This window comes from Rousettus aegyptiacus, unplaced genomic scaffold (genome assembly GCF_014176215.1).
Source record: "Rousettus aegyptiacus isolate mRouAeg1 unplaced genomic scaffold, mRouAeg1.p scaffold_m13_p_5, whole genome shotgun sequence".
NCBI classification, from domain to species: Eukaryota; Metazoa; Chordata; class Mammalia; order Chiroptera; family Pteropodidae; genus Rousettus; species Rousettus aegyptiacus.
This window is the reverse complement of record NW_023416308.1, coordinates 30,206,540-30,218,841: the sequence shown is the minus strand read 5'-3', so window position 1 is coordinate 30,218,841 and position 12,302 is coordinate 30,206,540. Positions and strand designations below refer to the sequence as shown.

The 12,302-nt window shown below is 42.4% G+C and overlaps 1 protein-coding gene across 7 annotated transcripts; it reads right to left on the bottom strand.

The window, feature by feature from the left end:
• Positions 1-213: 213 nt before the first annotated feature.
• On the bottom strand, positions 214-12,288 carry THYN1 (thymocyte nuclear protein 1). Of its 7 annotated transcripts, XR_004951006.1 has the most exons (10): positions 12,113-12,234; positions 11,868-11,996; positions 9,971-10,152; positions 9,161-9,229; positions 8,720-8,812; positions 8,095-8,190; positions 7,719-7,869; positions 7,250-7,404; positions 5,679-5,897; positions 214-2,109 (listed from the first exon to the last, which is right to left on the bottom strand). XR_004951006.1 is itself a non-coding variant. In XM_016156533.2 (8 exons), the coding sequence occupies exons 2-8, from the start codon at positions 11,908-11,910 to the stop codon at positions 7,358-7,360; spliced, it is 681 nt and encodes a 226-aa protein (XP_016012019.2). In that variant the 5' UTR covers positions 11,911-11,996; positions 12,243-12,288; the 3' UTR covers positions 7,207-7,357. The 7 variants fall into 7 exon arrangements, 4 of the variants coding, with proteins under 4 accessions (XP_016012019.2, XP_016012016.2, XP_016012017.2 ...); XR_001598339.2 differs by lacking the exon at positions 214-2,109 and having other exon boundaries at positions 4,043-5,897; XR_001598340.2 differs by lacking the exon at positions 214-2,109 and having other exon boundaries at positions 4,043-5,897; positions 7,297-7,404.
• Between the last annotated feature and the right edge of the window lie 14 nt (positions 12,289-12,302).

Sequence of the window (12,302 nt, the reverse complement as noted above, 5' to 3'; positions counted from 1 at the left end):
AAAGCATACCGTACATATCTATAACAATGCTTGTCAATTACATATGATCATACATTAGCCCTGTTTCCAAGATTGTAAAACATTCTGTTACCTTCAAAGGTGAGTTTACGAGGCTCACCAAGGTAACTCAACTTCCTGTTTCCTAGAACCATTGTTTAAGCAAACTCGGTGGCCATGTTATGGCTTCTAGCTACGTGACTTCTTCAGTGCCTCATAATGGCTTCCATCACATCCCAAAATGGCTCCCGACATCTCCTCCTTTTTTATTATTTAAAATGCCAAAGCTTTCTCAGCTATGGCGCAGATAGACTGTGCCTGTCTTAGGCAACCCTTCACAGGTCTGGGCCTTACCCGTCAGTGGCACATGAAAGTCTTGGTATCATTCCCTGTCTTAGGTTGGTCCCAGCCCTGAAGGATTCTTACCCATCTTTGACTACCAGCCTCTCCAAATGGGAGATGTATTATTAGTTTATAGCTCAAACCTGAGCCTAGAGCCTGAGACCATGCATCTCTGCATGAATCTTCAGCAGAGAATTGAAGAAGTATTTCATCAAAGGTGGAAGCAGACATAAACCTATAATTATGCAAAGGCCCAAGGCTAAAGCCGAGATAAGCAAATGACCCAAAGGAGACCAGGATGGTAGAAAACTTTTCAGATGTTGTAAGAATTTTGAAGCCTCTTCAGCTGCATCAGACTAAAGGGGTCCCGCATCCTGCAGCCCCTGAATTTCTCTATGCAGCTGTATTAAATCTAGGGATGTGTTAGCATCCTGCCAGACACCTTGGAGATGAGAGCGCACGTGATCCCATCCATGTTGACTCTCATTATAAATTTTTGAGGCGACACAAATCCACTGATATGCTGCATGGCATTCTAAATGAGATCTCACTTTTAAACCTTGGATTTCATCTCCTAAATACATAACTAAACTGTATAAGGCATCAAGCTTCTGTTCTAACTTGTTATCAATATTTTCCTGGGTCCCTAAAGCTATTGTAACATGTTTAGACAAATTATTAACATAATGAGCAGTTTGAACAGTCTGAGATAAAGCGACAGCAGTAGCTATAAGCGACACGAGAGTGGTAATTCCAGCAATGATCAATCCTATTACTCTTTTCTGTCTACTTAAAGCCTTATTGATTTCTTCTAATACCTGTAAACCTCGATCTGCATACCAGGGTCCCCATGTGTTAACAGGTAACATTACAAAAGAGGGTTGATGAAAGACCATTACAATAGTTCCTTCCGGAACAAAAGAAATACAGTTAGTTAAAATGCAATCATTACATGTGACATAGAAATTTCTACCTCTCATTGTTACATTAATTCCACCAATCATCGAGACATGCGGTGGGGTTACACACGCAGTTATGTTTGTGTCCGCTATCCGAGGGATCCATCCCACAGGGCGTAGTTCTCCCATGGCTGCACCCAACTTCCAAATATAAGTTTGAGGAAATTCTGTATCTGTCCACCATAGTCCCACTGTCCAGCTGGTACATGCTCCATGTCCTCCTGTAATTCCCTATTCTCCCCCAGACCAGTCCAAGATGTATCGATCTGTTCCAGTCACATTATACTTGGGGGGAGCAGGGACATAGCATCTTTTCCAATGAATGGTCCGAATGGAAAGTTCCTCCTCCCTGCAAGGAGGAAAAGACTGGGGAGAAGGTGAAGGCAAGTTCACTTGTGCCCTCTTTGGGTAATTAAATCTGAAAAACAGAGGCCTTTTCCCCCTATCGTTTCTAATTAAACTGGAACCATACACTGGCAAGCATCCAGTAGTAGCTGACCATCTTTTTGAAAAGCAGATAGGCAAACCAATCCTCGATCCTGTGTAGTTGAATTTCCTTTCTTTCCTTTTATCTCCTCGGCCCATTGCTGGTTGGTCTAGCAATCGCGTGTCATTCACCTTTACCATAATTTCTGGACCTTCCCAGATAGAAGGATGTAGAATGGGTGGATCAGGTATGTAGGCCCAACACAATTCTCCTTTAACCAGAGGACTCAACATCATCACCATCAGCAGGAGTGACCTCTGGAGGGGGAGAGGCCCCCGCGAATCGCACCAATCTTTCTGGCAACCATCTGGCATTTTCAGCATCCTGTGGAAAAATACAAACATGCCCTCATCCCCATATTAGTACCGGATCAGGGCCATGCCATGTGCCTGTGAGGGGATCCTTCCACCTCACCTGCGCGTATGTGGTCTGAGTTTTTGGATGCCAGAAACGCTCTGCTGCAGAAAATCCTTGAGCATCCAGTTAAAAAATTCAAGATAAAAAGAGCATGATTTAAACTGTTTTGTGGAGAGACAAGGTATAGCTCTCTCTTTTTTATTTTATTTAATTGATTTTTGAGAGCACCATGAGCCCGTTCCACTATTCCTTGACCTTGAGGATTATAAGGAATGCCTGTTTATGCATGATAGAGTTGTGAGCAAAAATGCTGGAATGCCTGACTAGTGTATCCTGAGCCATTATCAGTCTTAATCACAGAGGGTTGGCCTATCATAGCAAAGCATCTGAGGCAGTGAGAAATGACATGTTTTGTAGCCTCTCCAGTTTGAGCTGTAGCTACAATAAACCCAGAGCATGTGTCAACTGTTACATGCACATACCTTAGCTTTCCAAATTCTGGAATATGTGTAACATCCATTTGCCATTAACTGGTTAGGCTTCAAGCCTCGCAGGTTGACGCCATAATGTGGTACAGTATGATGGGCATGTAGAGCACTGTCTAACAATTTGACGAGCTGCCTCTCTGGGAATATTGAACTGCCTTTTCAAACTTTGACTATTTTGATGATGCAATGCATGTGACTGTTGGGCAAGCTCCAACTGAGGGAGACCGACTACCTGAGTAGCTCGATCAGCAAGAGCATTTCCTTCTGTCAAAGGTCCTTGGAGTCCTGAATGTGCTCGAATGTGACCCACATAACATGGATGGACTCGTGCATGCAAACATCTTTGCACTTGAGAAAAAAGTTCCTGTACCTGATTATTTGCAGTGTCCATGTAAGCTACTGTTTCTAATATCTGTAAAGCTCTGGCAATATAATGACTATCTGTGTACAGGTTAAAAGAACAACGAGCCATAAGTGTAAATACAGCAGCCACTGCTCTCAGCTCTACAATTTGAGCTGAGGCAGGAGGTGTATGCAGTATATGTGGCTGACCTTGAATCACATAAGCAGCAGTGCCATTAGAAGACCCATCAGTAAAAATTACCTGAGTATCCTTTATAGGAGTTTGCTTCACAATCCTGGGAAAAACTAAAGCATGGTTATTTACAAATTGTAACAATCTGCCTCTTGGAAAATGATTGTCTATAACTCCAGGGTAGTGAGCAAAGGCAATAGCCCATGCATCATCATTTTGAAATAACCAATCTATTTGTTGTTTAGTAAAAGGAACGCCAATTAAAGAAGGCTCTGCTCCAAAATATTGGCGAGATTCTTCTCGAGCCGGTTGTACCAAGCAGGCAACAGATTCAAAATAAGGAGTTAACACCTAGCAGGTGACACAGGCAAATGCAAACAAAGCAGAGGACCGTTCTGCCACAACACCGCAGTGGGCATGTGTGCGGTAGCTAGGACACAAGCGGCCCATCCCTGGGAGTAGTCTACGTAATTCACCTGTTGTTGCTCTATGGCCTGTTCTACCTTCTGTAAGGTGAGCCGACCATTTTCTGTTAATTCTTTTTTAGATATGGGAGCAGGGTCCCCCTTGAGAATGTCAAACAGAGGTTTCAATTCACCCATGGAAATTTTTAGATACAGTCTAAGCCAATTAATATCACCCAAGAGTTTCTGAAAATCATTCAAAGTTAATAGCTGGTTCTTTCTCAACCGATTTCTCTGAGGCAATATAGTCTTTGGGTATAATCTAGAATAAGGATAAGGAGGCTCTGTCTGCACCTTTTCTGGAGCAATAACTAATCCTTGCTTCTCAAGAGCTTTTCGAAGGTGAGCATAAGCTGCTAGAAGTAGTCCTTCCTCTTTTTCTGCCAAAATAATGTCATCCATATAACGGATGAGGTACACTTGTGGATATGCTGGCCCGCTTTTACACACTGCTTGAGCTACAAATTTTTGACACAGAGTAGGCTTTGTTTTTCCCTTTGAATGCTGCGGCCATGGCCAGATGTTGCGTATATGCTGGCCCAATATCAGAACACAACCGGATATAGTCTGCCATATCCCCTTTGTTTCTATATGGCCTGAGAGCAGCCTGACATGCAGAATTGGTGTTTTCATAAGCCAGTTGCTTTACTAAAAGCATACCTGCCTCTGCATCCCCTATCAGTCTTCGAGCTGTTTCCATAAGCCGTGCTACAAATTCCTGAAATGGCTCATCAGGTCCCTGCCTTATCTTAGATAAATCTTCAGTTTGCCTTCCAGTAGCGGGTAATTTATACCAAGCCCTTTTCGCAGCAGCACTTATTTGTGCTTAAGCTCCTCTCTCATATTCCAATTGCTGATCATTTGCAGAATATTGGCCTTCTCCCGCTAACATCTCAAACGTAACTTGTACTGGGGGATTCTGATTTCTATTTATCTCTGCTGTTTTTTCACATTGATCATAATACTCTGATTTCCATAATAAAAAATCCCCAGGGTGAGACAAGCTCGAGCTAAATTCTTCCAATCAGCAGGAGTTAGGGCTTCTAAAGATGTTTCTAGGATAGCCTGAGTATAAGGGGCAGTAGGATCATACTGAGCACATGCCAATTTCGACTCCTTTATAGATTTAAAAGGGATAGGATTATCCCCTCTTATGCGAACCTGTTGACCCTGCGCATCTTGAGCCTGTTGTTCTGTTACAGAACACGTCAAATGAAGCCCCTGTATATCATCACCTCTTCGTATTGCTTGATGTAATGTACTTTGTAAAGGGGAAAAAAGTTTAGGCCCCCGAGACTGCTTAACAACAGCAATGACCAGTTGTGACTCCTCAAACGGAGGCGGAGGATCTATCCAATAGGGGTCTCTGCTAGGTATTTTAAGTGTTTTTTCCTGATTTCCCAGTTGCAGAGTTAATTGTTGTACTGCACCTTGCCACCCTTGAACAACTTTTTCTAGATCTTTAGTTTTATTATCAGAGCTAACCGCCACCACGAGGGGAATACAACCTCCTTCATTATGATATTGTGTGGCTTCTCCCTCTAGTTGTTCTGCATCCCCTGGATCCAATGGTTCCTTTCTGTGTCTGGAAAATAAAAACTCAAAGAAAGGCTCAGGGTGTGTCGGCGGCACGGAAGGCTTAGTTTCATTTTCCTTCCCGGTTGCCTGTCTTCATTTGCTTTTTCCCTCTCATGCCTAGGATCTAGACTATCTCTAATTAAAGTCCACAAGCTAAAAGTATCTACAGGCACTTTGCCAGGTCTGTGGACATCATAATAATCTTGTAGTTTTTCTTCTACCTTTTTCCATGTCTCTAAATTCACTGTTTCCTCTTCAGGGAACCAGGGACAAACTTTTTCTATAAATTCTAAAAAATTACACAATTGTTCATGCCCTACCTTAGCTCCTCTAGCCCGGAGCATATTCTTAAGCATATGTACAGAAAGCTGCCGGCTATTTCCATTTCCCATTTTTCTTTATTAAGTCGACTTTTCTCTTTATTTCTTTGTATTTACAAACACCACAACCCTTACTTTTCTGAGCACTCACTTCACACGGTGTCTTTCTTACTCTCGGACTGTTCCACCGCACTCACTTCTGCCGTTTACTCGGCTTTATACTCGGGGGCCCCCCTTTTTCCTGCGGTGGCGGTCTTCACCTCAATGTTCCATCAATGTTCGGTCCCAAGCTTCCAGGTCCCTGTTTGGGCGCCACTTGCCGGAGCCCGCCGGCAGAGATCGAACAGCGCCTGAAAGAGGGGGGTGAAGCCTAAGGGAAAAAAGAGAAGACAGAAAAGATCTTTCCGGGAGGGCATACAGTCAGACCTGCAGCCCCGAGTTTATTTAGCATAGCCTATTTATGTGATTACTGGATTCCATAATCAATCACTACGTTACCATAGCAAAGCACACCATACATATCTATGACAATGCTTGTCAATTACATATGATCATACATAGCCCTGTTTCCAAGGTTGTAAAACATTCTGTTACCTTCAAAGGTGAGTTTACGAGGCTCACCAAGGTAACTCAACTTCCTGTTTCCTAGAACCATTGTTTAAGCAAACTCAGAGGCCATGTTATGGCTTCTAGCTACGTGACTTCTTCGGTGCCTCATAATGGCTTCCATCACACATCCCAAAATGGCTCCCGACAAAGCAGGTTCTGTGTTCCTTGCATTTTCACATCATGAGCTCAGGCCCCTGTGTGCCTCCCATAATGGTATTCTAGTTAGAAAGCATCTGTCAATTCCTCTGCCTCCCAATGGACAACACGAATTCATTTTCCAACTTTGCTAACATCTTAAACCTTTCTTCTGGGAGAGCTAGAAGTTAGAATTTGCTTTTATTCTCTCAGGAGCTGTGTACAAGCCAGGTCTTCTGTTTCTCTTACTCTTCCCCCATTCTTCTCTGTCCAACTGTGAAAGTGAGGGGAGGCTGCTGTCCCCCCTCCTTAAAGGTCTGCATACCTGGGCATGTATAGTACAAAACCGAGCAGTGCAACTTGTAATTAAGCAGCTGCGGTGTTTACATGTTTCTTAATGTGTTGTCTTTTCAATGGCTGTATTTAAAAAAAACACTTGTTTCAATTGTCTCTCTGATTAAAGAAAGCCTCTGTGGCTTGGAGGCATTATGCCTATGGTCCACCAGGTTTTGTCGTCTCTTCTTTCTTACACTGTCCCACCTCACACACAGGGAAGACAGTCTCCTACCCAGAGCCAACAAGCCTGCCCTCTCTGTGTCTGGCCCCTGGTGAACAATGATGGGCCCTTTATTAATACATGTTTTAGACAATAAAACATATGGCTGAGAAAGGAATCCCAGTTTTACCTCTGTCTAACAACTTGTCCTAAAACTGCTGATGGTTTAAACCCCCGTGGAACCCATATAACTCCAGGGGCAGGTTCTGTTCAGTGGGTGTTAACAGACTAGCCTTACACCCTGGTATTTGCCACAGTGAAAGAAGAAGGTAGAGGTAGCCCTGCATCTTGCCAAGGGACAAAAGAAGCTGGCCTGGAGGTAAAAGGCCTACAGTGGTGTATTCTACACCCAATGGTGTTGTAAAATAAAAGCTTTCCAACACTGATATTAGCATTTTATTGAGAAAGTACAGAAAACCCACCTATGTACACAAACCCCGATGAACATAACAAGCAAGCCTCCTCACACCTTTTGTCTTATAAAAGCTCCATTCCTTTGGAATAATGTTTTGCCCATTCCAGCATCTCCGTTAACTTGGTTCCTTTTCCTCCAGGCTCAAAATAAAATCAAATTCTTCTGCCAAAAAGGGAAAAAAGGAAGAATTAGGTCTTGTGTCTCCTCTTGAACAGGGAAGTTATGCTAGGCATTCCTCATGTACCAAGGCAGGTACTCATTCATTCAAAAACTATTTATGGAGCGTTTTACTGTATGCCAAGCATTGTTGGGTAGTGGCTACAAAGTAATGCAAAACTCAGAACATTATTTTCTCCCACGAAGATGTTACAGGTTAAGAGACAGAAAGGATAAATACTGTTCCCAAGTTTAGTCAATAAATGAATTCACGGTATCACCCTGGTGCGTGGGTAGTAAAGGATAGGACTAGCTCTTACCTTTGGTCAGGGGCTGAATTGAAAGTCTCCGGCGAGTAAAGAGTGCCATATTTTTTAAGGGGCCACCAGTGGCTTTGTGAGCTTGGTGATGGGTTTTGAGTTCCGCCAAGGAAATGAAGCGCTTCATCATCCGAACAAACTGTACATCCACCTACATGACAACAGTGTATGGGACAGGAAGACATGTCCACTGTGTTTTAGCTGCTTGCAAGAGGTTCCTATGGGCAGGCTGCCAGTGTTCTCTTTATATCCAAATTCAGGGTACCCTCATGTATAAGAGCTGGTCTCTATACTTAGACCTAGAGATACCCCAGACCGTCCTCCCTCTCTTTGTCTATCCTTCCCCTCATGAAATAGGAAAAATAGTAGTCTTTACCATGGCCCATTTGGGGTTGTCTTCTTTGCTGGAGGGATCATAATAGGGATTGCTTTTCTCAAACTGTGTGTGGTCTGGGTAAGCCTCTTTCACAATCTGAAACCAAAAGCAAGCTTCCAATCAATTGCCTGTAGAGTAGGCTCCATAGCCAATCTTTAATCCAAGTCCAACTTTCAATTTTGACCCTGCACACTTCTTATCCCATCTGCCTGGCTGCAGAGCCAATGAGGGCTCAGATATCTGGAAATAATACAGTCTAAGACAAACAAATGAAATCAACCCTGTTTTGACAATCTTCAAAGTATCTTCTAAAACCACATATTAAAGGTTATTTGTTTCATTTTCCTCCTGCAGTTAATAATTTTATCCTGATAACTCCTGGCTTGTAAGAAAACCAAGGTGTAAAAATAGAAGTCTATGCCAGTGGGATCTGAAATGAAGGCCTGCCTTGTTATAGTCCTTGCCACACAGGAAGAGGCCAAGGCAGTTTCTCCATACTCTGTTGAGCTCAAGGATGGGAAAGAAGGCACTTTTTTGTTACCTATTTAAGCTGTATCCTTCTGTATCTACATGAGTAAGTGTTCCTGAAAGGAGAGGGATTCAGATCAAAGCCTGTGCAACTAACCTTAATAAGTCCTGCAATGCCTGGCTCTTTGCAGTTGCTATGGTAGAAGAAAGCTTCTTCCTCCAGCTTCATGGCTCTAAGGAAATTCCGGGCCTATGCCAGGGGAGATTAAGAATTATCCTTCTGGCTAGCTAGAAAACACTAGCTGTAAGCAGAAATCAAGTCAACTTTTATTAGATGAGTTTTTCTTTATTGTAATTTCCCTCAATTCTATTCTTGCCTTTGCCAAAATATCCAGACTTGTATCAGGACACTGGCTAGAACACATACCATTTGACTGCATGTAGTCAGAGAAATTAAAGTACTTTTTAGTATGTTTTTAGGTTTAAGTTCTGGGAGAAAGCAACCTTGGCCGAAAGATCTTGCTACTGAATAAGTCATAAGAAGGAGGCAAGCATTTATCCCACTATAGGTTTCGAGGCCCTGCCCTTACCTTCTTACCTGATAGTTGCGGACACCATCCCAGCATGCTGTCTGCTTGGGCTCTGCTTTGAGATCTTCAATGCTGAACTAGGCAACAGGAAATAAAGCCATTCATAAATAATCCTGAGCCATCTGGTAAGAATATATGGATGCAGACCACTCCTTCCCCTATAGTGAGATATATGTAGTGGACTGGGAAATAGCTCCCCAGGGGTACTTGTGTTGGATGAATGTAAGTAAGCCTTATGTTACCTTATCTTTGCTAATTAGGTGAATGGATAATCCAGAGAATAAGGTAATCTGCTGCTTATTTGTATGTCACTTTTTAAAATATTATCTATTTCTTCTATAAAATTTTTAATCAGATTTTATCTGGACTATATTATTAAAATTGGTTTGCATTAATTCTCTGAATCAGGAGCATTACAGGTGGTGAAAGAAAGGGAACCTAGGATCGACATGTCTAGATTAGGAGTTGACAAACTACAGCCTTTAGATTATATTTACAGCTGATTTTGTAAATATAGTTTTAGTGGAACAGAGCCATGCCATTTGTTTACTAATTGTCAATGGCAGAGTTGCAACAGCAACTATAAGACTCTATTTACTATGTGGCCCTTTACAGAAGAAGTTTGCCATCCCTGTCCTAGATAGAGGATTCACAAAAACAGATAGATAATGATAATAAATCCTGCTGATTTTATTCCTTATTACCTTTTCCCTACCCTTCAAAGTTCAGAAGCTGGTGATGGAACCCTGTGGTGTCCCATATTCATTTAATTAAAAGAAAACAGCTTGAATGGATTGGAGACAAACATATGGTCTCACCTTCACATCTACACCTTTCTCTAGTCGGCTTTCTGGCTCTGACTTCATCAGCCAATAGCTGCTTAGATTTTTCCCACAGTTTTTAGAAGCTGAAGTCTTCTGAGGGCTGGAGTTTTCCACTTCAGTTGATGTCTCACCTAGGTTCTTAATTTTGGTACATTTTCCTGCTGGTTCCTTCTTGTCTGAAATAGGAGAAGAAACAAGGAGAGAGCTGTCGTGCTTGCTGAAATATTCCATTGTGGGAAGAGCACATGCTTTGAAGTCAGACCTGGATTCAAATCCTACATCTGTCAATTACTAGCAGTAGAAGCTTAACTGCTGACCTTCTTTCTTATCTATAAAAGTGGGACAAGAATACCTACCTAGTAGATAATCTTCTGGATTATCTATTCAATGGGATAAGAATACATGGTTGTAGTTTAGGATTAAAGGTCCTAGCAGAGTACCTGGCATATATAAAGTAGTCAATAAATGTTTTCCCTTCCCTCACTCTCTTCTGTGCCTTTGCTAAGGCTAGTCTCTCCAATAAGAAAAGTAAGCCCCTACTCCATGGACTTGTTTTGAAGATTAAGCAATAGAAATTATAGGCTTAGACAATGCCTAATTTAACAAATATTCAATAAATATTAGGTATCATCATCATCATCATCATCTTATACTTCTTTCCTTGCTCACTGTGCTTCTGTAGCCTGCATCCTTTCTGCTCTTAGGCAGTGCTGAGACATTATATAAAACAGATCATTCAGGACTTTGCAAACATGGTAAAGACTGGCTTTTATCCTAAGAGAAATTAGAGAAATGTGCCTAGAACATAGTAGCACTCAATAGCTAACAGCTGTTAAATTCTTACTATAGGACACACTCTAAACTTATTTATTTTTTTATCCAAAACTCTTAACTCAGCTAATCTATATAATCTATGTGATGTTCTATTCAGCTGGAATATGTACCCCAGATTACACATCCAATAAATGTTAGAATCAGGACCTGTCACATCGGTCTATCTGAATCCACACTTAATGACTATACTACACAATCTCTGCATTAAATCAAAGTTCCTTCAGCAGTCATCATTAAATATCAGTTATGAATGTCTAAAACTCTGAATATTCCTAGCTTAGTTCCTAGTGATCCCTCTGGAGTTAACAGGAACACTGTAAACACCATGTGTTGTTACATAACAGTGTGTTGTAGTCAATCTGGAACCCTTGCAATTCCCAAAAGAGGTACTTTCTCTACCTTTAATTGCTTTGTTCCTGCTCTTCATCCATTTAGAATGCCATTTATCCTTGTGAAAATACAAATGACATCCCATTTTCTTTGCCTGTGGTAAGCCTTGCCATTCTTTAAGGATGGACAATTCCACTTCCTTCTCAAAGACTTCCCTGTGATCCCTCCTTGTTGTCACATACCTAGCAATCCAGCTTCCTGGACCCTTTCACTTATGCCTGTTTGCATTTTTCAAAGGCAGGAACTGTGTGTGTGTGTGTGTGTGTGTGTGTGTGTGTGTGTGTGTGTGTGAGCGCGCGCGCATGCATTTTTTTTTTTTTTTTAACGCCTACAGCATCTGGTTGATATTCCTAAGCGGTCTTTCATCCAAGTATTAATCAGGCCGGACTCTGCTTAACTTCCGAGGGAACTGTATATTCTTGACACTAGTAGCACATGCCACCCTGTATCACAAATATTTTATTGTGCTTACCCAACAGCTATTGTTTAAATGAGCAACAAGGTGAAAGAGCTCTGGGCAAAGAGTGAAGGAGATGGGAGGCGATTAGGAATAAGGAATGAAAAGAATCCACAAAGGATTCTCCCCACAAGGGGGGAGTTGAAAGTATTAAACCATAGAGAAACGTTCTTTATGGGGATGCCTTTTTGCAGCCTAGGTGCAGCTCACCTGGCTCAGCAGCCCCAGCCATCCTCTTCTTGGGTCTCGGCATGGTTTTCCTGCACGGTGCTGAACAGCGGAGGATTCTGGAATCCACCGAGAGATGCAAGATGCCACCCCGTTGTGCCCCCCAGAAACCTGCACAGAGCCAGATGGACACAATGAGAGGAAACTTAGAGAGTATCGGCCCCCGAGGTTCTTTTGCGAACAACACAAACTACTGGGTTTGAGCCCCTCAAATTTCCCCCAGTTACCTATGCCCCCATTTCCATGTCGCATAACCTGCCCCTAAATCCTCCTCAGTTGTTTCCTTGATCCTTCTCTCAATCGTTCATCGTTCTCTCACTGAACCGGGCCTACCCCTCCGCAGACAACCCAACCTACCTCCAACGCGCCAGAGTAAGGAGCGCAGCCTCCTGGCGGCACTTACCCTAGGGATCTCTG